The sequence below is a fragment of the Oryzias melastigma genome, linkage group LG1 (assembly GCF_002922805.2).
Source record: "Oryzias melastigma strain HK-1 linkage group LG1, ASM292280v2, whole genome shotgun sequence".
Lineage (NCBI taxonomy): Eukaryota > Metazoa > Chordata > Actinopteri > Beloniformes > Adrianichthyidae > Oryzias > Oryzias melastigma.
This window is the reverse complement of record NC_050512.1, coordinates 19274165-19301094: the sequence shown is the minus strand read 5'-3', so window position 1 is coordinate 19301094 and position 26930 is coordinate 19274165. Positions and strand designations below refer to the sequence as shown.

General features: G+C 36.0%; 2 protein-coding genes across 2 annotated transcripts; one reads left to right on the top strand and one right to left on the bottom strand.

The window, feature by feature from the left end:
* Positions 1 to 1421: 1421 nt before the first annotated feature.
* Positions 1422 to 13207, bottom strand: gucy1a1 (guanylate cyclase 1 soluble subunit alpha 1). Its single transcript, XM_024289718.1, has 8 exons — positions 12799 to 13207; positions 12543 to 12610; positions 10385 to 10473; positions 9558 to 10273; positions 8304 to 8789; positions 5664 to 5807; positions 2892 to 3046; positions 1422 to 2666 (listed from the first exon to the last, which is right to left on the bottom strand). The coding sequence occupies exons 1-8, from the start codon at positions 13036 to 13038 to the stop codon at positions 2528 to 2530; spliced, it is 2037 nt and encodes a 678-aa protein (XP_024145486.1). The 5' UTR covers positions 13039 to 13207; the 3' UTR covers positions 1422 to 2527.
* Positions 13208 to 21862: 8655 nt separating this feature from the next.
* ufsp2 (ufm1-specific peptidase 2) lies at positions 21863 to 26559 on the top strand. The gene is made up of 12 exons (XM_024289283.2): positions 21863 to 22003; positions 22213 to 22294; positions 22438 to 22612; positions 23405 to 23471; positions 24198 to 24352; positions 24431 to 24623; positions 24742 to 24888; positions 24964 to 25128; positions 25237 to 25361; positions 25447 to 25523; positions 26110 to 26234; positions 26317 to 26559. The coding sequence occupies exons 1-12, from the start codon at positions 22001 to 22003 to the stop codon at positions 26401 to 26403; spliced, it is 1401 nt and encodes a 466-aa protein (XP_024145051.1). The 5' UTR covers positions 21863 to 22000; the 3' UTR covers positions 26404 to 26559.
* The last annotated feature ends 371 nt before the right edge of the window (positions 26560 to 26930 follow it).

The window sequence follows — 26930 nt, the reverse complement described above, 5'->3', positions numbered from 1 at the left end:
ACTGATCTAAAATCGATCCAGGACATCTCAAGCCAAAAATTCAACTAGTATGTCTGAAAGATAAATCCCCGGTCCCAGTGGCGGACATAATAGTTTGGAGGGCCCGGGTTAAAAATAACATTGGGCCCCTTGCAGCGCTTTTTTTTCTTTTTTAATCCCTACCTCAGTTAAAAAAGTCAAAAAAATATTTCAATGTCAACAACCAAAATGTTTTGATAAGCATTTAAATACGAAATTCATTTTAAAACTACAGTGAGGCAGATCTTGCAACCTGCGCTTTAATTGTAACAGGAAATATGCAAAATACTGTGATTTTGAGGGTAAAAATGAAATAACCAGGATCAAATGTATAAGCAAAGTGCCCCCCTTGACCACCCACCCTGACTGAAATGTATTTGGATAAGGAACTAAAAGCAGCCGAACGGATTCTAAAGGCGCCCCAAAACAATTTTTACCTGCAAAGTCATAATCAAAACAGTTCAAAAGGGAAAACTGAATTCTCTGATTACAAACTTGCTTTTAAGTGGAATATTCTATTGCTGCAGAGATATGGGGGAGAACCAAAGGCTTTCACATAATCAGTGTTTTTTATTTTTTATTATTATTATTTTTTTGCTTGTTTTTTAATTTTTTTATTTTTATTTTATATATATATATATATATATATATATATATATATATATATATATATATATAGTTAATTAATAATGGGCATGATATTTGTTTTAAACCCTTTAATCAATGGTTCAGCCTGGGGCAATCGCCTACCTTTGTCTAATGGTAATTCCGACCCTGCTGAATAATACAGATGAAGTTTTCCAGATTTCTTGTATTTTTGCAAGATAATCACCAGTAGGCCTAATTAAACAGGCACATAAGAATTAAGGGCAAATATTTTTATAAATAATACAAACGGAACATTATTAGAATATTATAACACACTGTATGGTCACATTTCTGTACAAAATACAGAGTTTCTCCACATCGGACTGTATTGATGGTTTGATTTGTTTTTGCTGCCATCATATATGTGTTGTCTGCTGCGATGACACTTGACTGTTTGTACGTTATAGTAAAATATACCAACTGTGCCTCAATCCAAATGTTGTTTTCCAATATCAATTTGTTTCATTTAAAAAAAATGTTAAAGGTCGATTTGATTTGATTAACAACTTGCCTAGACAGATCAATTTGGTTGAATCATAGGAATATAAATCGATTCATTGATTAATAGTTACACTGCTACGTGTAGTACACCTAAACTGACCAATTAAGAGCATCAGCAGCACAAAAGTCACACTAATGAGCTGCACTTCAAAGTGCCTTGTAACATCGCAGTATTTAAGATGCGTCTTTCTTTCCGTTTTGCAACAATGACTTGTAGAGATGGAGATATTTTTAATGACAGTCAGTCACTTTAGTCCATTAATGACAGCATTTATTGCACTTTGATTACATTACAATAGAAGCACATCATTGTCAGTGACATTCATTGTTTTCTAGATGTGTCATTTTCCGTATTGAAATAGAATGATGTGAAATGTATAATAAATATTTAGTGGGCGTGAAAAAATAAAAAACACAAGCGAACACATAATGGCAAAGTGGTACCAAGTCGATTTCTGCCAACAAACCACATAATTGAGTTGTTTTTTTTAGTTTAATTTCGGTTTACTGTTTTGTATGTTAAATAAATGCAGGGAAAGTTTTACTTTATTTAAATTTAAATAAGCTTAATTGGACTTCTCATCTTCATGAGTTTGCCTAATTCAACTGTCCTGGTTTATCTGGGACTACTTTTAGCTACTGGCATGCATAAAAAAGAATAAGTCATTTGTAGTCTCGTGTCAGTGTTGCAGTATAAAATGCTATATATTTTATCAAGGGAAGATTAATAACTTATCTAATGAAGAAAAATATACCCCATTTTTTACCCCATTTGGCACATAAACCTTTATTAAAACTTTGTCTGTAGACTAATATTTACATGGCATTAGTGTTGCAACACATTTTATGCTGGTACTTCTTATGTTTTGACAAGAGTTGTGCTTTCCTGGCCACATTTAAAGTATTTGAACATTTTTGAATGGAATAAACAGTCCTAAGATTTTTTTTATTATTATTAAGATTTGCTACATTCCGTTCAAAATGTCCGTGTCATATTTGTCCTTTGATATTTGCATCATGTTAAACAAAATAAAACAAAAAAATGTTTATTCACAATTCAAATAACTCTGCTGTGAGCTAGAGGTGAGTAGATCTCTTTTTTTTAGATATGAAATTGCAGGAATGATTAATTTTGGAAGACGGATGAGGAAATTTCTCTATCCTAGAGTACAAATGGACAATTTTACAAAAACAATAGGTTTTACAGCAAAGTGACATCATTGTAATTAAGCATCTGCTGCAAAAGTTTGGCTGTCAAGACATCAATAATGAAACGACCTGGAACGAAACATACAGGTAGTTGCACTATATATTCACTTGGTACGTTTCTCGGGAACAGTGTGCTTGCTGCAGTTTGGCTTCATTTTTTTGTAAGTTTTGACGTTTTCAAGGCAGACTCCAAAAAGTAACAAACACCAGGGATGTCTTCTGGGAAGTTGGCCGGAAGGTCTTGTCTGCTCCTGGGAACAAAGACAAACTCTGGGCGACCTTTGAGCAATCTGGGAAGAAGAGGATACAACTAAAACACGGATCTACAAACACTGTAGCAAATCATTTGACAAAAGAGGGAAAAAAAACGGTTATTCTGTACAAGTAGCTTCCTGTCAAGAGCTCTTTTTTATTCTTTAAATGCAACAATGCACATTTGAAACAGAAATAGAACATTTTTCCTTCAAGTGCTTCAATGATTTTGAAAAGCAGCAGCGAAATGATGATTTCTTCACCTGTGCGTTGTAGGGCTGATGTTGATTTTTCTTGGCTGGCTGCCCGACTCAAACTTGTTGGCTAATGTAACATTGTTCCCAAACAGGCAGTACCTCGGCATCTTCACCCCAACAACACCAGCCAGCACTGACCCACTGTGGAGGCCGATCCGCATCTGAAGGAAAAAAGATTCAGCACCTATCCACTGCATATTCAAAAGGAAGTATGCAACAATCTTCAGGTTGAGCCTTTAATAATCAAATGGGACCACCAGCAACAAAGTAAGTCTCTAACATCAACTAAATGACCACATTTAAGCTAACGAATTGCTTGTCATTAAACACAAATACATGTTATTTCAAATAGCAACAACAAAAATAGCTAATACGCAAAGTACTACTTAGAAAAATACACTATATTTATGTTTTTGTGGCCATTAAACTCTTAAAATTTACAATGATTAATTAAAAAAAATGTTAATTATTATGTATAAAATGTTTAACTAATTTTACTTTTGACAGAAGCACACAGAAGTTCCTTTAAAAATAAAATATAACCTGTGAAAAAATAAATTACTCCTGCTGGAGCAGATTTAAATGAATAAAAGATGTAAGAAAGCCAAAAAAACAGGACATTTTCTATCAATATGACTTTGTTGCATCAACATTTTTTTCTACTTTTACCACTAAATATAAATATGACAACATTGGTTTTGAATACAGTATTTTTAAGCAGTTTTATACTTTGAGAACCCATTCTAACAGTACATTAAACTTTTTCCAATTTCGCTCAGTTAAAAATCTAAACACAAAAACGTAACTAAACAAAATGAACCAGAACTACAAACATGTTATTTCTTCATATCGCTAACATTGTTGGCTGTAGACAAATGGGTGAAGGAGCCTAATGAGGCTCCGGATCCTCAGGTTTCATGTCCCCTGGTTTAGACCCTGAGATGATTTAATGAAGATCTGGCTTTTTGCTTTGCTTTGTATTTAAGTCGAACACTAAAACTGTAGTCAGTCAGAATCCTGTTTTTCTCCCAGTTTGAGAGCACAGGGTGGAGAACCCTAACAGTTAAAGTTAAGATTGATTTCCGCTGTGCTAACAGGGTCAGAAAAGGTGTAAACAACATGAGAGCATAGATCCATTCTGTCTCGCATCAATAGTTCAGGACGCATTGGCGTGAGGGATATTGTCCTGGCACACTTAAGGCTCTTTAGTACCAACTGTGCACCGTTTACAGTTTTAAAGACAACTTGAATATTTGTTCTGTTCATGTTTATATTTTTATGACAGTAGACTACACTTATTTTTTTATAAGTTAAATGTTGATTTGTTAAAGACAGAAAGAATAACTCACAAACTGTCTTCCATTGTTTATATAACATTTTAATACACACATAAACAGAATTATTTTAGAGTAAATTGAAATTGAGATAGTATAGGTGTTAAAAAAAGAAAGAAGCATTGCGACACTGGCTTAAATTATTAATTATTTAAAAACTGCTAAGTTTATCTCAAAATTGGAAAATAACAAATTTTAATAGAGTGTAGTTTTACTAGTGGAAACTTTAAAAAAGTTAGAATTAAGTGTGACAATTATGAAACCTGACTGGAATTTTATCTAAAACCATTAAGGCCTTACAGAATGGTAGTAGCTTTTAACGTATTAAAATGTAAATTGAAAAGCCTGAGAACACACAGTCGATGAACAGGAGAAAATAACTATATTGAAAACATGTGTTTACAATAAAGGTTTTACCAATGCAAAAAAATATATATATTTATTTCCATTTTGCTAAACATACTTTTTTAACATGGTAGGAAGATGCAAAGACGTTACGTCTGAGCATCTTGTGTCGAGTGATTACTTTCTCCTAACTATAGGTTGGTGTGTGATTTAAGTATGCCAGTTCAAATTTAAAGGAAAGCAGAACACATTAAAATTAAAGTCACTTATGGTGGTAGTAATACTTTGTCATTTGAAATATAACAGAGTAATGCTTTAAAAAGAAATATATCCTATATTATTATTGATAAATTATTTTGCTCTTTGAAGTGTAAAGCTACGTTCACACCACTCTCAGTAATGCACGTTCAAGTGGCCCCTTCCATTGAATAGTCTTTGTAAAAGCATGTGAACGTGCGTCTCGGGCTTCAAAACTCTCACGTCCACATGTAGCTTAACAACCTTTTATGACCGTTTTGGGGCTCTACGTACAAATAAATGCCAATGAAAGCAAAACCAGGTCAAACTTTGACCAATAAGGGACTTAAATTTGGTAGAGGCATTTGAATTTGGTTTATCTGGTTTAAACGCAGACACAGCAACAAGCTTGACATCATCTGCATTTATTTATCAAATAAAAATAAACAAAAGCTCCCCCCGACATGATAGATATCCGCAATTGCAAGGATGCTAGCAATAAACCCAATTTTGTGCCCCAATCGCGAGGTGGCAGACATAATAAACAGTCGGGGTGTTTATTGGTAGGAATCTGGCGATACGATATGTATCACACCTTGTGATACAATGCAAACTGAAAACAAAAGGAAGATGTTGAAGAACGCTCATGATTAATTGATTAAATATCGTCTTTTCAGCATTTTAAATCAATACTAGTATCGCCAAATGATATATTGCGATATATCACCAAGTCGATTTTTCCCTAGACCCCTAGTAAACAGTAGAAAAGAAAAAGAAGTCCCCTTGCTTAGGTCAATAATTTACAACATACTTTTATATGGATAAGTGTAATAGATGCACATTATATGTGTTTTACCCTTACCTGTATTGGCTCGCCAGTTGGTGTCAAAACTTCATCTGAAAGCTCCATCATCTTTAACGCCATGAATGCAATCTCCACAGCGTGGGTCTCACTCTCCCTGTGCAAGCCCCCAGCAACACAATAAGCATCACCTATGGTCTCTACCTAAGAACAATGAAAAGCAGAGTAAATCAGTCAATGCGTGAAAAAAATGCTTTGTACTTTATTTATCTACAAATGCAAAAAAAAACAAAAAACTATTTTATTGGCAATTATAGACTTATAACTTGTTTTATGCACTTAGAAGGTTAAAAGAGCGTCAAATATTACATTTGTGACTACACTTTTCAAGAAAGGGCACCAGCCGCAGCAGCCTTGAGAACATTTCAGAGGCACATTAAGATTGAAGTAGTTCACATTGATCTGACAGATTATGATTTGTCTCGACAACAAGCCTTCCTTAATTATACCACCATTAGTTTATTGTAAAGCTTCTATCAGTAAAAGTCTACACAGCAACTTGTATGTGTGTAGCTATTCAGGTATGCATTAAGTCATATGCAATTATTCACTTACAAGGTAACCAAATTATGCTAATTTAAATGTATTGATGTCTTAATTGCTGCAACTAAATGAGTCTTTGCACATGGGCCCACATAGAGACAGAACCTGATGCTTTAATATATGCTACCAATCAATACAATTGATTGAAAACCACATTAACACTGTGCAATAACGACAACCTGTTCAACAAATAGCTCAAAGTAATTTCTAAAAACAAGTTGCCAAATTGTTTTTTGGGGCTCAACATTATCTGTTATAGCTACTATCATAATACTTGAAGTAAAAAGTGTTTTACTAGTATTCCTTAATGCTTTAAATATTTCAAAATCTTTATTGGCTGTAGTTATAGGCCCTTCAGCTGTTTTAGCTCAGGCAGCTGATGAACCTCCTATGATGCAAAGTGCAACTTTCTGACCACTTTTTCCAACCTTGGGCTAAAATGTTTTGATTTCTTGAGTCAAAAACACAATTATCGTAATGTGGACCAAACTGTTTAAACATGAAATGGGAGATAATTTAATAAACAAAATCAGTTTAAATTTGATTACGTTGCTGTGCTTTCTTCTGTTTGTTTAATGGATCCTATTGTAATTTTGTCTGCAAAAAGGTTCTTGTCCTGACAATCCTCAGTTGGCTGTTGTTAATATCTTTCGCTCTTTTTTTTACATTAATCTTTAAAATTAATAGTTAGAAATGACTGTGACAATGAACTCTTAACAGAGTGATTAATTCTAAGTGGGAATTCATCAAAGTCTCTTTAACCGCCTGAACTTTCCTTGCAGTCGAAGACAAAAGGTCACATAAAAGATGAATTAATGCAACTTTTATCATTAAATTTACTTGATATTTGAACATTTTTTAAAACATTTAGCTTTTTTTCCTCCATTTTCCCCTTCATTGTTTGACTCAAAGTGGATTGAAGAGCACTCAGCTGTCTGGCTAAGACAAAGTAAAACTAAATTTAGTCTCATATGGAGTGGAAACAGGGTCCTCAAGGAACATCTGACTTCCTATCGTTTATTTGTTAAGCAGGATTTTCCTTCTGTTATGCTTTAGTGACATTTTGATTATGTTAACTAACCTCCCTGCAGATTAGCAGCCCTCGTAAAAAGCATGTTATGTGTGTCTGTGACATGCACCAAATGCATGCATTTACCAGAGTCCTCAAAGACCCACTCCAACGAAAATACTGTTAATGTTCTTGTAGTATTTTTCTCATGATAGAGGACTTGTTTATAATATTTTAAGATTAAAACTGCATTTCTGAGTATTACTTTATTCAAATTGTATTGGACAGGGACCAGATGAAAACCAGAGCTTTGAAAAAGCTCAGGTTTGTGATGCAGCGACTGACATCGGTGGGTTAAAGTCTCCTTTCTCTGCTCCAATTCTGATGCATCCACTTGCAGACAAATAGATCCATTAACGTCTTCACTTTCCTCGTCCGAGCATCCATCTGGCTCAAAACTGTACCGCTGGATAGCTTTGGTATTGCTCACATTTTATTTATTTTTTTGCTATGCTAATGTTAGCTTGGGTTTGTGAGGTGCTATAAGCTAGCAGGAGAGAGTGTAAACAAAGGCCTGATGGGAAGTTAGTTAAACTAACAGTCCTACTCAAGAGGAGAATTTGTGATGAATTCCTCCAACTCTGCAGAAAATATATATTAAAAAATGACAAAGGTTTTGGATTTTGGCTAAAACTGCATAATCATAATTAAAAGACCACTGGGAATAAAATATATGTCTTGTACTAGCACTAAAGCTAAATGAAGCCTGTTTTTGAAAATAACAGCAAGTAAACTTAGCATTAGATGTGTGGAAATGGTAAAAAATACATCTAATTTAAAGTATAAGTAAATTATTAATGTATCATTAACATTTAAATATGAATAAATAAGTAATAACAGCATAAGAGTGAAATTTTGTCCTTTAAAATCAGTTATACGCACATAAAAATTAAGTTACATTTCAATTAATGATTAAGATCAGGAATATGTTTTATGCTTTAATGAAAAATGCAGTTTAATAGATTGAAATCCAGATTAGTAGAGTGTTAGCTAAAAAAATAAAGGAAAGAACTTCCTATTGAGCTTACCTTATAGACATCAAGCTCTCCGCAATGATAGTCAAATTTAGTGTACAGCTCATTGAGCATGGTGATCACTTGCATCGGTGTGCAGAGTGAGCAAACGGCTGTGAAGCCCACGATGTCGGAGAAGAGCATCGTAACTTGGTTGAACTTCTTGGCCTGAACAATTTCCCCCTGCCACAGCTGCTGTGCCACGGTGCCTGGGAAAATAGAAAAGAGGAGGTCTACTGTCTTCTTCTTCTCCTCCTCCAGAGCTTGGTGAGCGTGCTCTAAGGCTGCCTTGGCTTTCCCCAGCCGCTTCTTCAAACCATCCTGGGCTTTGGCCTGCTCACCGACCAGGACCACATCTCGGAGCGCATTGTGAATAGGGATGTCTGACAGGTAGAGGCCGCGGCCTGTTAGCTCCTCCAGCTTGTCCACACACGGAGAGCCCAAGAACAAGATGGCGTTTGACTCTGGGACGTAAATCATCTGACCTTTCAAGTCCATGGGCTGAAAGAGTAAAATACATTTAAAAATAGAGACATTTGTAAACTGCAAAAAAATAATCCAATTATTTTGTAAGAGAAAGTGGTCAAACATGCTTTTGGAATCCTTCAGAGTGTGTTATTATGAAAATAAGACTTTGTAATAGTTAGCATCTCTAAATCTGCAGTTGTGTAAAACTTTCCATCCAGCTAGAACTATAAACAAAGCCAAAAAGCCTATTAATATTCTAGTGGAGCAAAAGTTCAGAAGCATTAATCTATCTTAACGTCTTTAATAGCAACATGTCATGAACTCTGTATGGGAGCTCCTATTTCATCAGTACAGAACTCAAACTTTTGCTCATTAGAGTGTCTCTCAGCGTCTTTCCTGTGCTTTGAAACAGTCAGTTCTTTATGTTAACCGTCTCATTTTCACTAACAGGTTTAGCCAACACTTAGAAATGTTCCTTAGATATGCGATGACATTCGTTTTGCTCAATGATTTCTTCCTATTTTACTCATGTTTACTGTTTTTTCCTTGTCAGAGCAGCTGACTGCTGTGCACCAGCACATAAACAACACAAGCACGGCTTGTTGGGTATAAAATGCTATGACATTTTCTTCTCATCTCTGTGGGAGGGAGTACATTGTTGATCTCTGCTATCGGCCCAGTGCGTTGAAGTGCGCCACTTAAGGATTTAATTTCCCCTTCTATTACACATTGGAGAAAACCCTTAGTGTCATTAGTCACCAGTGCCATCTCTCACATTTTCCCACAGACGTGTTCACATACCTTCCCCGTGTTATCGGTGACAAAGACTCCATGTTTGATCCGAATGATAAACTGCGTATTTAGCATGGTCAGAATGCCCTGGAAGGTGCATTTGATCTGAGGGGAGACGATAGAGAAGTGCTCTTGGAAAGTGGGAGACCTTCGGAGTCCATCCTTCCTCGTCAGTCTCTTCCTAAGGCCGTGTCCTATTTGTACCAGAACCAGGTCCTGGTCCAGTATTAGATGGAAAGGGAAGATGGTGGAAAACAAAGAGGTGGGGAGGGTTCCGGCAGAGGTAGCTCTCAGTGGACTGGGGCTCAGAGTTTTAGCATCCTTGACTACAACTGTGTACAGAAGACTAGGCTGTGGGCTGGACTGCAGAATGCTGTCTTTAGAAGTGAGGGGGTCCTTCAACACATCCACTGTGGTGTTGTACAGCAGGCGGGCTGCAGCTTTGATGACCCCGGGGAAAAACATCTCTGTGGTGGGGCTAGGGTTGAAGAAATAGACAGTAAGCAGACCTGGATCCTTGTCTAAGCAAAGCACAGATGGTTCGTTTACACAATCCTCCCTATCTGGACTGGGCAGCATGCTGCTCTGTTTCAGCAAGACGTTGAAACTGTTGAGGAAGTCATGCAGAGCTCCCCCCACCACTCTCAAAATGTGCCCGTCTTCCTCATAACACATACTGAAGATCTCTTCGCCGAGAGCAATTTTCAAAGCTTCCATCGGGATTGCTGTCAAATGAATAAATGGAAAGACATTAGGAGTCATTTAAAGCTGATTTATTTTTGCCTTTAATAAAATGAAATAACCGGTTAATTGTGCACAACATAATTTGCCAGTACCTGTTTTGGTTGAATAACTCTTCATCATATCCACTAGATGCTCAGGTTTGTCATTGCAGCTCTGATAGGGACAACAGTGGAGCGACGCACTAAAATAAAAGGTAAGAAATGTCAAAGTTTAACAAAATCTCATGTGAGCTTTAATTGTTAACCCTTTAACACCGGAGCTTTGGCTACAGTGTTGATGTCCTTTAAGTTACAGTAACTTTATATACTCGATCAACACAATTCCAGTGGATTCTGAAGTGTAGAAAAGTGGCGCAAAGCTTCAGAATCTACTGGAGTTTGTAAAGCTATGGTATGTAAAAAAGTGTGTTATTTAGATGTCGCTGGCGGTGTCAAAGGGTTTAGGGGAAAAGTCAGGAAACTTATCTTTCAAATATGGTTTGCAAAAAAAATAATAATAATTATTATGTTTTAAATTCCTCTGCATTGTTTTTCATTACAGCACCAAGAAGTATTTTTTTAATTGTCTAAGTGGGGAACAGCCCCTTCCAGGAAGAGTCTGTGCTGCCAGCTTTGTCCCCAGGCTAACACACACTTTCTCCATAGGGCAAGCCGTGATCATCAAAACTCCTTCATTTTATGCACGCAATTGGAACATTAGTGCTGGGAGATATGACGATAAAAATCATGTGAGTGATAGAAAAGTGTCCATCATGCAATTTTTCTTTTAACGTTTTTATTAGTTGGTTTTTATTGCTAACCTTTTGTGCAAAAAAAGTGTTTCAAGAAAGTTGAAACTGCTTTGCACCTTAAAAAATGTTCCTCATTTGTAACGATTCAGTTACATGTTACTTAAAAATAAAGTCAAGAGAAAAGTAAGTAATGACATTTTTGTAATTCTTTTTACAGAGAATAACTGAAAGCATGCTTTATTGTAGAATATCTCAAAATTGTGATATAAAATAATTTATACTGTGATATACAATACACAGCACTAATGCATATCCATCTTTGCAAAAATTGGATGTTGTTTGTTTGTTTTGCCAAAGCCAGCTCGAGGTTGACGTCATTAAATGGGCGGCACCCAAAAGGGGCGAAAGGCGGAGCCTCAGAGAATGAGTCGTCTTACTTTTGTACAAGAATGTGTTTTCCTACTAAGACACATGAACTTTAAAAATATGTTTCCAATTTGTAATAATTCAGTTACATGTTACGTGAAAACATAAAGTCAGACGAAAGTAAGTCATGACATTTTTGCCAATTTTCTTTCTTTCTTTTTGTTTTTTTACAGAGAATAACCGAAAATATACTTCATTTTGGTATAAATATCGTTTTTGCATTGTGAAATAATTCGTATTGTGATGTACATTTTTTTCCATATCACCCAGCAGTAATTCACATCCATCAAGAGTTTGTTTGTTGTTGTTTGTTTTTGTGTGCAATACCCAGACATCATGAATAGGGCGCCAACTAAAGGAATGAAAGGCGGAGCCTCCGAAATCGGGTTTACTTACTTCCAAGCAGGAAAAAGGCAAAAAATAACTCACATTTCATTAAAGAATTAGTTATTTGGCGTGACAAAGGTAATATATCATCATATGGACTCCGAAAGGGTTAATGATATACCTTTAAGCATTGCAAAATTATCAAAGCGATATTTTTAAAAGGAATAAAAGCGATAATAATAATAAAACTGTAAGAAATGTGTATTTTCATCCTTTCATTTGTAATGACTCCACTCCAATCCAAAGAATTATGCCCCCCACACCATATAAAATGAGCTCCGCCCCTGTATAACATAATACAACAATAATAGAATAATGTCCAGTTAATTAATTGGTTAATTGGTTAACGTCTGTCTTATATCAGGAGAGAGCAAACACAATGCGCCTTTTTTTTCCAGGTTTGTGTTTCAGCTGATTTGTAAGCAGTTTTTTTTCCTCCCTGTATCCATGGCAGCCGACGTCGCACCTCATTGTTATTATCCTCATCGGCAACCTATAAGTCTGTTGGGAAGCATTTCCCAAAGACATTGTTAAACCTGGGGGCCAAAATGAGGCTGCAGTCTAACAGAAAACCCTGTTGCGTTATTGGAAAGCCATGATCAGGTGCGGTGGAGATGACAGGCCAGACAGATGATTTCATTGAAAGAGCAGGCGGCTCCGGCGGTGAGCATCACCCTGCTGTTCGCCAGGAAGCCAACAAAAGTTACCTTTCGGAGTCTTTGCTGTGGTCTGCTGCTGTCATCATGCGTTGGAGGGCGTCGTGCAGCCTTTGAAACTGTACCACAAAGTGTCCAGCAAGTTAAACATCATCATGACTTCATCACAATCACTGAAAGCATATTTTATTCATGGAAAGCGTGCATTGGGGGAGCGTGTAAACGGCACAGATGACTGCTTTTTTGCGCAAAAAGGGGGCCTGCAGACGCACCAGGTGTAAACAACACAGACGCATTGATAACTCACCCCCGGGCATGCCAGTTTTCGGATGCTCTCCCCAAGTGTGTGCAGGTTAACTTTGGCTCTGCTCGCCTTCTGCCGCGGCGCATTCTCTCTTATTTTTCCGTGCACGTCCTCGGAAACTGGCAATAAATCCGCAGCGTCACTTGAGCGCTCCTCAAAGTCTCCGAGCTCATTATTTTTGGCGCTGCTGGAGAATGGGCACTCTCCGGATAGCTTCAGTTCCTTCAACTTGGCGCAGAACATCTTCCCCAGATGAACAGCCTCTCCCCCCTCTCGCCTCTCTGCTGCCTTTTATCTAATTTGAGACGAGGACAGATGCGCTCGAGCAGCCGCGGGCTCTGGAAGAAATCCCATCATTTCGGGTGTTCATCCATGATGCTTTCATCTCCACGACGCGCTGTTTCAAATGATCAGCAAGAAGCTGGAGAGCGCATACAATATTCATTGAAAACTGCATGGGCAAATGGTGGTGGGGAATTAACCTTGCCAAACACCAATGAGAAACTGGGGAAAAAGAGCAGGAGACCAATCCACGCGCACGTGAAGTGGGGCTGGTGGATCTGAAGAACCTATCAGCAAAGAGAAAGAATTTGCTGTCTACCTTTCTTTTCAGTTAAACTAAGGTCTGAACTGAGTCTTTTTTTTATTTGTCTGTTGAGAAAATACAGTTTCAAATCATACTTTAAAAATGTAATATGCAAAATATCACAAAAATCGGCATAAATCATAATAAACGATTATTAGGGGTGTAACGATTAATCGACTCAATCGATTAATTGATTCTTATGATCAGACCAGATCAATCTGTCTGAGGCAAATAGTTCATCAACCTATGGGGTCGGCAACCTTTGACAGTAAAAGAGCCATTTTTTAAAATAATAAATATGAATTACTTATATTTTTTAGGCACGAACAAAAGCAAATATATAAAAATAACCTAGCATCACTCAAAATGTGTTTTTTTTTTACTTATTTTCAAGACAAAAGATGTTTTGTGCCAAACAAGATCATCTCAGTTTAGCTAGTATGTTGTGCAGAATAAGATAACTTGTGCTTTTAAGTCATGAAAGATCAAACTTCACCAAAGTTTTGCTTTGCACAAAATCTGTCCATTCTGGAGGTTGAGCAAACAAGACTTCTTCAGGTCAACAGGGATGTAAAAACCTACATAGTTTATAATCTATTTGGACCTCAGCCGTCAATTTATGCATTTAACTAATCTAAATAAAACAAATTTACATATTACTATTATATTTTTCTCTCTTTTTTTGTTCTTTTTTTCCTTTCTTTGTCCTCAGTAGTCTTACACTGCTGGGTTTTGTTATTTTAGTTTGGAGTGAAATTAAATATATAAATCTTAGAAAAATACAACTTGGATTAGGGTTATTTTACTTTAACATAAAAACATCCTGCAGCGGACAACATCAGTGCATGTAAAAAGGACATATTTTTCCTCTGTAAAATAATTTTTACACATTTTTTGATCATCCACTCTGAAAAAAGTTAACTGTGAAGATAGAAGCCATCATAAAATAAATTATTTTTTACATTTATAAAGTTGTTGGTCCTTGGACAGAGACAACTTTGGACTTTTCTGGCATTGCTGCTACAAAGTACTCAATGACATCATCATACAATACAAGAGCCAATCTCATTCCTTCCCTAGTGCATCATAAAGTGCATTCACCATTTTGTAGTGCTGTCCAAATCTAGCCTTTACGAAAAACTGGTGTGCATTGATGGTGACTACATTAGCAAATATAGACCACAATGCATTGTTTGAACATTTAAAAGAAAAAGTGTTTAATTTTTTAACAAACTATCAACGTTTTCATCATCAGAACACAGTTGAGTCATAAATAGACATCATAAAATCCTCATATTGATAACATTTTGTAAAATTGGTGATGTCATATTTTATCATTAAAAAAATGTAAAAAGTAGTGAGTATGGTGCTTTAAAATCCAGGCCACTAGAAAGTCCCGAACTATATAGTTTCTTTGTAGGGAGTAGAGAGGGAATTCAGACATAGTCATAGTTAATGGTGATCACAGCCAAACCACTGAGATGTTTTTAAGCCGCATCTGAATTATTAAAATTAAAAAAAAAAAAACTATTTTAAATGCTCCCACAGATATATGTAACAATTTTCTTTCACTCATTTGAATCACAGTGTTCTAATATCAGGACGCATGAACATAACCGAGTTTGATCTGTTTTGTTTAGGAGCTGCGTAAAGTTTTCATTATGAAAATAGTCATATTTTTTTAATTAGTAATGCAACTTTTCACTTTAGCGTACCAACCCCCTCCAACGCATTGTCCCCCACGAATAAGATAATGAACTATCTGCAGCACATAAGCTAAAGTTGGTTAATTACTTACCTAAATTTAATTTATCAACCTGTAATGACACATTTATAGGGAAATGAAAGCAACAGGAATATTTAACCGCTATTGTTTTGTTTGTGTCTCTCTTTTTCTTCCTTTTCTGTTCCACGCACCAGACAGTTTTTGCCTTTTCATTTTGGACGTAAATTACAGCAATTGGCCGGGAAAAGATGAGTTGTGTAATAACCTGCTGGTGCTGCGCTCCCCCACCTCCACCCCCCAGCACATGGCGCCCTATAGGCCTGTAGAAAAGATGTGATGGCAACAAAAAATGGTCAACCTATCATTGCGGTTCAATGAGTCTGCATTCATTTGCTGCTACAAGCAGTTAATCAGGGGTTTATGAAGATTTTCTTTATTCACAGGGACGTCACAACCCAAAAAATGACACCTGAATGACTCTTTAACCATAAAACAATTTGAAGGAAAAAGTAAAATTTAATAATATAAGCCAAAAGCTCAATGAACTAAACCAAGTTACTAATTCGCTCCATCAGAATATACTTTTACAAATGTTCTCTTTACTTCCTCTGCAATATCATTTAAGACAATCATTTTACCAATTTTTAATTAAAGTGTATTATTGGAAAATCAATGTGTCACACATTAATCAGAAAAGCAACTCTAAAAGTTTCCTGGACCTTTAAAATGTTTGTTATTCACTTAATAATTAGGATTCCTACAAACTTAATTATCCATGTCATTGAAACTACATGTGGAGGCGCAAAATGGCAACAATAGAGCTGACGAAGTTCTGCTTTTGAGCACATTGTCAAAAGGAAAGTTGAGAAATGCATAAAAAGACATGCAAATGCAAAAAGGAAAAATATATATTTTTGAAACGATTCTCAATCAAGAATTTCAGGTGTATTCAGAGGAAGTAGTCCAAGAACATCATCACACAGAGATAAATACAGAGCACATACTTTAGTGAAGCTATGCTTACACAAGGTGTCATACCTGAGCCATCTAAAGAAACTAGACCAGGAGTCTGCAACTTGAGGCTCTGGAGCCATGTACGGCTCTTTAGGATCTCCACTGCAGCTGTTAATGTTTTAAAACAGGATGTATTTTATTTTGAAAGGAACCTGCATGTGCTGACGTCTAAAGTAAAATGTAAAATTAATTTAAGTTGTTTGTGTATAAATATAAATATAATATAAATTAAATTATTGTAAGTATTTTAAAGAAACATTTTATGAATAAAAGACTTAAAAATAATAAAAAAAAACATTTAAAAGAAGGATTTATCCAAAGGGTGGAGTGGGACTTTAAAGCTCTTGTTGGGTTTTCGTCCTTAAAGAATTGGCCCATATGGCTCTTTTGAGTATTATTTTTTTGAATACCTAAAGCTTTATTCTGATTAATTAATTCTAAAGTAAGTTGTCAAACTCTGAAAAGTTCCTCTTTTATTTTTATTTTCTCTATGATGGATTGGCCAGAAAAATCACCTGACCTAAACTCCATCTTGATCTATTGTCAAGATGACAGACTCCTGGTTTTAATAAACTCTACATGCTGAAGGCTGCTATCAGAGCTTCCATAGCACCTCAGCAGAGCTGCTGATTACAATCATGTCACTCAGCATTGCTGCGGTAATTCCTGCAAAGGGAGCCCCAGCCATGTGCTGATTGCTCCACATGTTTGTAGTTCTCAGTAGTTCTACATTTATGTTTTTAGATTTGTTCCTAAATTCCAAACCTACAAGAAAACTAAATCAAGTTGATAAATGAGTTTCACTTTTTGAACTGACTTTTTTGATCTATTAGGATGCACCTGCATGCCTCATCAGACCAGTGAAAATGTTTCATGGTGACGATGTGAGAAGAGAGGGAGAATCTGTTTTTCCTTAAATGAACTTGAGCATGTATTTATGTTTCTATGATCAAAGAAGGAGCCCCCACAGAGGCTTGAGTAAATGTTCTTTTGATTGAGAGCAAACGAACAGTCAGTGTGTTGCTTCATGCACTTAAGCTAAAACTGCGTATTAAGAGATGGTAATGTGGAAGTTAGATAAAACTGTTTTACCGATACACTTCGGTTTTACATTTCAGAATCCCCCATCTGCCGCCACAGAGGAGACAGCTGCCGTCTGCTGCTTCTCACCAGGACCCAGAGGAAGGAGCAGCTGCTGCACTGGCACGCACAAACATGTGTTGTGATTATCAATAACATGGAACCCCTCGAACTTCTGCCCGTACAGGAATACAACCCAGATTTCCCTGCAGTCTCTCAGTCTTAAGGAAAACAGATCGACTTTTGGGTGAAGGTGAATCAAAGCAAAATCTTAAAGACCCACTCTCATGTAAATTGTGTTTTTAACGTCTTCTTGTGGCCTTTTTCTCATAATTTAGGACATGTTAAGTTTAAAACTGAATTTCTGAGTATGTATTCAAATTGTTGTGAATCTGGAGCAGACCAAAAACAAGCTTGTAGCTGTGACGTAGAAGCTACAACAGCAAACCACAACCTGCTCCAGTCAGATGGATCCTCCTGCAGGCAAATAGATTCATATACATCTTTGTTTTCCTCATCTGAGCTGAAAATTTTCTCAAAACTGAACATCTGGGTAGTTCTAATATTGCTCTCCATTTTTGTTGCACCGCTAATGTTAGGTTGTGAGGGGCTGTAAGCTAGCAAGAGAGAAAGTAAACAGATGGTTGATGTGAAGTGAGGGAGTGAGCTTACTCTATGCCGAAAGTACAGTCCTACCCACAACTCATAGGTACATTTCTAATGAACAACTGCCGTTCTGCAGAAACTATGTCCTAGAAAGTGACATTTTTTTTATTATTATTTTGGCATAAAATGGCATAATCGTAACTAAAAGTTAAAATGGGACTTTAAAATGTTCACATAAATGACAGAATGACAAATTAAACCATGCTGATCTAACCCAAAGAGTCTCCATTTACAAATTCTTAAGGAATATTCTGATATCCTCCCTAGACCTTTTCAACTTTTTAGACCAATTGAAGCAAATTTTAGGGTCAATGATTTGTTGGAAGATTTTGTAGTGAATAATATACATGTTTCCCCATAATGCCAACATTGCTTGTTTTATCTAAGACGACATGCACCTATACGGTTCCCTTTGGCTAAAACATTCAATTATTTGTGTTGCTAAAAAAAATGTTGGAATGCTTTTTACTAGGAGTGTAATGATTTATCCATGAATCGATTTCTATTCCTATGATTCAATCTGATCAATCTGTCGGTGACAGAATCAAATTAAATAGACCATTGAAAATTGTTTCAAGAATAGTTAAATCGATTCTTGATATTGGAAAATACAATTGAGATCTAGGCATGGTGGCTTTATTCTACACGCGTGTTGTGACGTGTGATGGCGGCAAAAAATAATCAAGAAATCCTTAAAGTCCAACATGCGAAAACGGTTTGAATGTAGCAAGGACGTGTGACCATACAGAGAGTTACAAACGGAATATTATTAGAAGAAGGTTCCGTTTGCATTATTTTGATGTGAAAAAACAAAATGTGAATGGATTTGACATTAATTATTGTTACTTGTTTGTTTGTACATTAATTTACACTTGATTTTCTTGCTAGAAATACAAGGAATCTGGATAACCTCCCCTGCACTACTCAGTATTTATCTCTGAATCACGCTGGTGGAAGTTTTGGCTGAAGATTGTCCTGCATCAATTTTAAGTCTGTGATCGGATCACTCAAAGTGAACTAATAACAACTACGAATCTTATTAGCCGCCACAAATTATGAAACAAACCGAATTGTTCAGTTCAAAATGTTTCAACGTTAGTTCGTCTTTTTTCCACTGATTTTTGAAGTCGTTATGTGAAGCAATCATTAACAAAATGAACATACTTTTTGAACATAAAGCCAACTAAAGAATGCAAATCAAAAACTATCTACCTTCCAAAGACACAGGGATTATTGTAAATGCTTTTGTTCTGAAAATCTTGGGTTCAGTCAAGAGAATTTATCTTATTCTGTTCAATTATTTGAGAATGTCTAAATTCCACTTTTTTGTAAACTTTGTTTCTTTTGGAATGCTTGTATCACTTTTTTCCAAGACTCAAAAATTAGCAATTGATTGAAAATTTATAACAAAGACTCATATACTGTACATCACTGAGTCATCAGTTGAAAACTACTTCCACAAAGAGAGGTTTTCTAAAAAAAAAAAAAAAAGTAAGAAATAAAACCAGAATCCCAGTAGAGAAAAAGTTCCTTCTTACTGCCATAGACACACACACACAGCATGAGCATAGTCTCAAAGGAACAACAGTCAAATGTCACAAGCAGCTTCAGCAGGAAGTGGTTCCTCCTGAGTAGTCTCAGAAGGTGCAGTCTCTGCTCTGTGTCTCCTTCAAAGCTACAGCGCATTGGTTTAGACTGGTGCAGTTGTGATGCTCGATTTATGCCCGCCGCTGCCTGATGGGATTTGGAAAAACCTTGCCGACGTTGCCCTCTGTGATAATAAACGTATGCTTCCATAGTTCATACTGCATTTTCAAACTCTGCATAAACCCTTGTAATGATCTAATGCTGTTTAGAATAGAACAGAGATAACTAATCTCACCACAAATCAAACCCAGCACATTGTCTAAAGAAACCCTGACAGATGTGACTTCAGAGCTCAACAATGTATACTAGACTGCGCTCAGTTTAACAAGAGGAAACTTTTTGCAACAGTCCGGCACAATAAGCCCTTCAATGGACACTGTCGGTAAATCTGAGGCAGCATGTGGTAATAATTAAAAAACACTGTTGATGTACTAAATAAACTCCAGGCAAGAAGCAATGCAAGTCACAGCATAGTGACTTAAATCGGAATAAAGATAAACACAAGCTTAACGTGTACATTGGTATGAAATGTGTAGTTTAAGTGTGTTGAATGCAAAAACAAGATTTTAAGAAAAAAAATGCTCATACCAAAGGTATACTGTATATTTTTAAAGAGTATTTTTAAGCTAAAACATTATTAAACAAACAGCCAATGAGGACAACACAGATGAACCAATGTCAGCTTTTGGTCAGTACCACTGAAGAAACATCAATATTTTTCTAATCTGTTTGACAAAAACATAATTATGGGACAATTTTATTATTTTCTCGATTTTTTTTAAATTTCATTTTTGTACCTTATTTTGTTCTATTCTGTTTATAATTTACATAAAGGAAAATTGTCATATACTCAGCAACTCTACATTTGTTTCATCCATCCTTTTTTTAAACCCGCTCAATCCTTTTGGGGTCAAAGGGATGCTGGAGCCTATCCCAGCCACTCTTGGGCAAAGGGGGCACACCCTGGATAATTTACCAGGGTATAGTATTTGTTACAATTTGTGAATGTGAGCATTTAAAAAAGAAAAAAAAGGGGGTCTGAGATCTCGGTGAACCGCTGCATGTATTTGCCATTTTGTCTCATAATTACCAACTAAATGTAACTTTAAGTTGTAAAGATATGATAGTGTGGTATGATTGTCCAGTCTATCATTTCATTCCTGGTGATTTTCTCTAATATTATTTAAAAAGATGGTTCTGAAAAAGGGGTTTGCCTGAGTTGGTGTGCTAATAAACACATCTTATATTTTAATAACTTTGTTCTTCCAATAAAGAAGCGCTTCGATTTTCTTTTCCTACAAATGTTCCAGGAGATGACCAGTACAAAACCTTTTAACAACATATGCAAAAAATGAAGATTTTGAAGATTTACAATGCAGAAGCATTAAAATTGCTCTTGAATGTTGCGACATAGTGACAGTAAATATTCATGTTTATTTAGTGACTACATTTCGGTAAAATTAGTTCTCTTGGTGCTAATTTCTAAATGCAATAATAAAAAGAGAAGGAATTCCACAATTATTTAGTTTATTCAACAAAATACAGTAATGCATTGTTTTTTTTTCTATAAGGTATTGCTTTTTTATTTTTAAGAATAAATAATGAGCTTTAATGTATATTTTAAGTCTAGTAGTCTGTGTGAGTAAGTTTTATAAGACTATAAAAATATGCATTTGATAATTGCTGTACAGTTTTTACTTAAGTATTAAAATTTCTCTTTTTCAAAAGGGCAAAGACACCCCCTACTGGTGGACTATACTAATGCACATTTTTTCCACTTAAAAACACAAACATTTATTCATACTCTTGTGTGAAAAAGAAACTGTAAGCGTAGTCATTTTAATTTGTAGGAATATTTGTACATAAGTGTTAATTCACATATACTTTGGGCCTTCTTTGTGTAACTTAGACTTCTACAGGTTATGTTGATGTAGTAATCCTTACAATGATTGCAAAAATCAAAAGCAGTTTTGATATTACTGATTATAAAGTGCCTGAAGAGGAAAATATTGTTATTTTCATAAATACATTTTTTAAAATTGCAACAAATTTTTAGTATACCATATGTGCTTTTCTCTAAAAGTATTTCACATTTTTTGAAATGTAATTACATTTTTTTTACATATTAATGAGAATAAAAACTAAAAAAATACCAGTTTTTCCTTAACTCTGCATGTCTTTTTCATAAAATCTGAGACGTAGATAAAAACAATTGCCCTCTGATTATTTCTAGTTATTCGTTCTTTAAAACAAAAACTTTGTTAACATTCAGTGGCGAATTCTAGGCAAAAGTTCATGAATACGATATGTCCTTAAATGCAACACAGAGGGCGGAGCCATCATGGTCCAATAGAGTGCAGCAGCTAGAGACACGTCGACTAAATCCCTCCTCTTTCATCAACTCAGCTTCCTGTTTTGGAGTTAAAGCTCTGAAATCGACGTTTACGTGTTTTCTCCTATTTTAAATCGCTAAACTGAGCGGTACCATGGTAAGACGTTTGGCACACTGTGTAAAGAAATAAAAAAAGAAGCAAAAGTTTGTTTTTCTTGTCAGTTTCCCGTAGCTTCTCTGGAGTCGTGGCTAACCAGCTGCCAGCGTCGAATAAACCCTTGTTGTTGGCATTAAATCAAATTTACAAAAATGACTACAGCCTGTCGATTAGCCTCATACCTGACCTGGTTGTCTTGTGTACCACAGGTAGTTGCTGAGCCCACCACCTTGATAATATTTCGGGTCAAAGGGTCTTTGGAGTTAAGATGCCATCTGGACAGCACAGAGAGTGAGCATTCATGACAAACATGGCTTCTTATATGTGACAGCGCATGTGTCTATAAGTTTACCAATGCAAGTTGTACTTTTGTTTTATACAAATATGTGAAAAGCGTCCATTTCTGATCATGGTTCGTCTGTTTTTCTTTGCAGCATCTCACATTCAAAAAGTTTTGTCAAGAACTTTTGAGAACCTTCGTGCTCAGATAAAATCAGAGTCATGTGTCTTTACAGTCTGCAACACTCCTGTCATTATTTGGCCAAATAAAGATGTTTATGAAGACATAACTCCAGACTCACCATGTGAGGATGTACTTCAGAGGATACAGTAAGCTTGAACATTTTTTTTGTCTCACGTCAGGATTCTCTCTGTGTTTTACTGATGCTTTTAAAATATTCAAGCTATGCAAATTTTAGTTTGATCAAATGTCTTTTTTTTTTTTTGCTCATTGAAATGTAAAAATAGTTTTTGAATAATAACTTTATTTGCCAAAACAACTTAAATTCTGTGATATTTTCTTTTAATAGTGATACATTTTTAGTTGATTTGTATTGTTTTTGTTCAGTCTATTCAGTTCAGATTATGTTTAAATCATCATAGACGGTAAGTTTAGATCAGGGTTCTCAAACTCAATTTACCTTGAAGCCACTGAAGGGAGAGTCTGGCTGAGGCTGGCCTGTATGGGGTTATATTTATGCCAAAAATATGTTTTTGCGTCCACAGTCTATGTCTTTGGTCCATTGTCTATGTCTATTGAACAAGTTTATTGCACATATGTTCATGTTTATGTACTACTAAGCAATATCTTCAGCATGTTTTGTGAAATGACGCTAGCAACTGTTGCTAAAGATTTTTTCAGACGACCAAATCCAACGACAATAGCAAATGCAAGGTTTTAAGCATGAAGCATGCTGAAACATCACATAGCCAATGTAATCTATATATCATCAAGAAGCATGAAAATGCAGAAGATTTTTGCTTGGTAGACATTGAACTTTATATTCATATTAATGCGGGGGCTGCATAATATCGACTTGGGGGCTGCAAATGACCCACGAGCTGGCAGTTTGAGACCCCTGGTTCATAGTGAAGTATCATGAAGGATTTTATTCATTTCAGGTCAGATGAACCAGAAAGTGGTGGGAAGAGAGCAACTAAAAAGAAAGGCAAAAAAGATTTGTCTGCGGTATGTACATTTATGGTTTTTATGATTTTTATTGGGTTTTTATCTTGTCAAATGCAGGGATTCCCAATAGTAAGAATGTAGGCTTAATTTCTTTGTGATTTACAACATCTAGGGTTTAGAGTAGACTAATGTGCTTTTAGTTGCCAATATTTATTTTTTTCCCTTTTTATTAAAAAAAAATAAATATTTCCTTTGCAACAAATAAAGTTAAAGTTGCATCAGTTGTCGCACACCTAGTTGTGTGAAATTTGATTACCGCATTTGACCCATTCCCTGGGGGAGTGGTGAGCTGCTGACACAGCTGTGTTTGAGAACCATTTGGTGGTTTAACCCCCCAATCTAACCCCTTTACGTTGTGTCAAGCAGGGAGGCTCTGGGTATCATTTTTAGTCTCTGGTATGACTCGGCTTGTATTTGTACTTACTATCTTCCAGTTTCAGGGTTGACACTCTACCACTGAGCTATTAAATACTTCTCTCTACCAAATTTTGTGTTAGTTTTGCAAACTTTTTTTTGTCTCGTTCCAAAAATAAATGACTCGGAATAATTAAGTGATCAATTTGTCATAAAATGCTCTAATAAGCAAATTTAATATTCATGAATTCTCATTTCCTTTTTTTTGTTGTATTCATTTTTTTTAATTAGGGCCAAGTTGCATTAAAAGTTATTAGTTTAATTTGCCTTTGAAGCTTGCGTTTGACTGTGAATTTGTTCTTTATGAATTAGAGTGTCATTAGCCTTCGTTTGATGATGGAGGTGACGAAGCCAGGCCCTCTCTCAGCACCAGTCATCAGCAAAACTGTTCAGAAAAGCCATTTCCTGTCTGCAACGCTTCCCCTCGACTGTGCCGTCCGTACCCACAGCAAGGACACAATCAAAGAGTATGTTTTGTTTTATTTATGCATATACTAAACTTTAATTTGCTGTTTCACTTTTTAAAACCCCTTCTGGTGTTGCAGTGTTTGCGATCGACTGTTGGAAGCTTTAACTCAGCAGCTGTGTGAGATGGAGAAGGTGATGCTGCAGCACATGAAGGGGAGCACACTGCTCACTGCGGAGCCGCTCCACTTCCTCCTTCCAGAGCCTAAAGGACTGGTGACAGTAGTCTTTCCAGCAGGAGTGCCTGATAAGGAGCTGGAGGCACAACGAAGAGTAAGATGTAGCCACTGAAAATGATTATTCTTTCTAAAAAAAAAAAAAGTACTAAAATCAAAAATATACATTGATAAATACAAGCTTATTTAATATCATTTTTTTTTTGCATAAACAGGAGTTGCATCAACGGTTCAAGCTCCCTAATGACCGTCCGTACTTCAGAAGAGCAAACGCTTACCACTTTCCCAATGAACACTACAAAGACGGCTATCTCCGAAACCCGCACCACGCTCTCACACATCCAACCCTTGAAAACGGAAAAGTAAGTTAACATCCTTTCCAAAGCAGTTAAAATATTGTCTCCTTTTAAGAAAATGTTGTTTCATTTCCTCCTAAGGTATTTATGGTCCAGGGGATCTACAGCTACCACCATTACATGCAGGATCGCATGGATGACAATGGCTGGGGGTGTGCTTATCGCTCCCTGCAGACCATTTGTTCCTGGTTCCAGCAGCAAGGTTATGTAGAGCAGCCTGTGCCCAGCCATAAGGAGATACAACAGGTAGAGGGTTACAATAAATCAGTCGCCATTACAGAAGAAACACAACTTCTGATGTAAATGATGCTCAAAGATCCTTGGTTAGTTTTTAATTTTCTTTCTTTTTTTAAGGCTTTAGTGGATGTTGGAGACAAGCAGGCGAATTTTGTGGGGTCACGTCAGTGGATTGGATCCATTGAGGTTCAAGCCGTCTTAAACCATCTGCTTGGCATCACCTCCAAGATCATGTTTGTGAGGTACAAAAGTGTTTCTATTTAAAAAAATGTACGCATCATTCTGTTGAATTGAAAGGATCCACATGTGAATGTATGTGTTCTTCAGTCAAGGCTCTGAGCTGGCATCAAAAGGCAGAGAACTGGCCAACCACTTCCTTACTGAAGGAACTCCTATCATGATTGGTGAGTCTTTAAGTAAACCTCTTTTGATGATCTACTTTATGAATCAAGGTTTCAATGTACTGTTTTTTTTAATCAATTTTAACATGCTGAAAGTACTTGTGAAACATATATTTTTAAAAGTATGAAGTATGGAAAAAATGTTTTCTTAAAGCTTTTATTCTCACAAATGCTTTTACCTCTCATTGACTTCAAGAAGTGTTATCTTTCAATCCTCTAGTCAGAGAAATTTAAATTTGAAGACATACCTTTCATTGCTTAAGTTGGCTTTTATTTTGAAAGTTCTTCTACAGCCATAATAATGTATATTAAATCAAATAGCTTTAAAATGACTGCAGTTTTCCCCTCAATAGTTTAATGGTATCAACCATTAATGAAAGATGTAATGACTTTGAACATTGTAGTGTTATGTATTAATAAGCTTTAATTATTTTTAAATTAAAAAAAAATCTCAATTCTCTCTTCTTTATTAATATTTGAAAGCCCATGTGATCCGTTATTTACAAAGATCCCAAAAATGCTGTCACTTTAATACAGAGTCTGTGTGTGCAATAGTGGCAACTCAATTTTGGTTTGATTTGTGTGTCAGGTGGGGGAGTGTTGGCCCATACAATCCTAGGGGTGGCGTGGAGTGAGTCTACAGGGCAGATTCGCTATCTTATTCTTGACCCGCATTACACCGGATCAGAAGACCTTCAGGTCATCACTGACAAGGTACCAGCTCGTACATAAAATGTTTTTTGCTTATTTTTTTAAGTGATGCATTGTCATTCCTAATGACTGTCCTCTTTCTTAGGGCTGGTGTGGCTGGAAAGGAGCAGATTTTTGGGATCAAACTGCATATTATAATCTTTGTCTGCCACAGAGGCCTAGAGTCATCTGAACTCAGGCTTTTAACGTCAAACGACATTGTGCCAGCTTGTTTAAATGGATTTATTAGTAATTGAAATAAAATTTAATCCAAACTATTATCTGTTAAAGTGCTTGATAACACTTTGATCAGTATTAAATAATAAAAAAGCTGATTTGCTTTGTTTCATTCCTGGTATATTCACTTGAAGCTGTTTTTTTTAGGTACTTTTTCACCTTTTATAGAATAGACTATCTTATTTGCTATAGAACCTTTTGCAGAAATTGATCACAAACTGCTTTATGAAAGACGGCATGAAAAGCCAAAACAATGAGAGGTAGGTAAAAATTAATGAAGTTGACAACAGTAGAACCTATTCTCGAAAAACTTTTGGAAAGACAGAGGTGGGAATTATGTTTAAAGGGCAGGACGAGGGTTTTATCTAGTTGAGCAGAGAATCAACATCCTCCACTGTCACAGGAGAGAAATAAGACCATTGTAGACTCTGAAAGAGCCAAACACCGGCTAACAGAGGGGTGTTTGCTCCAAAATCCAAAACT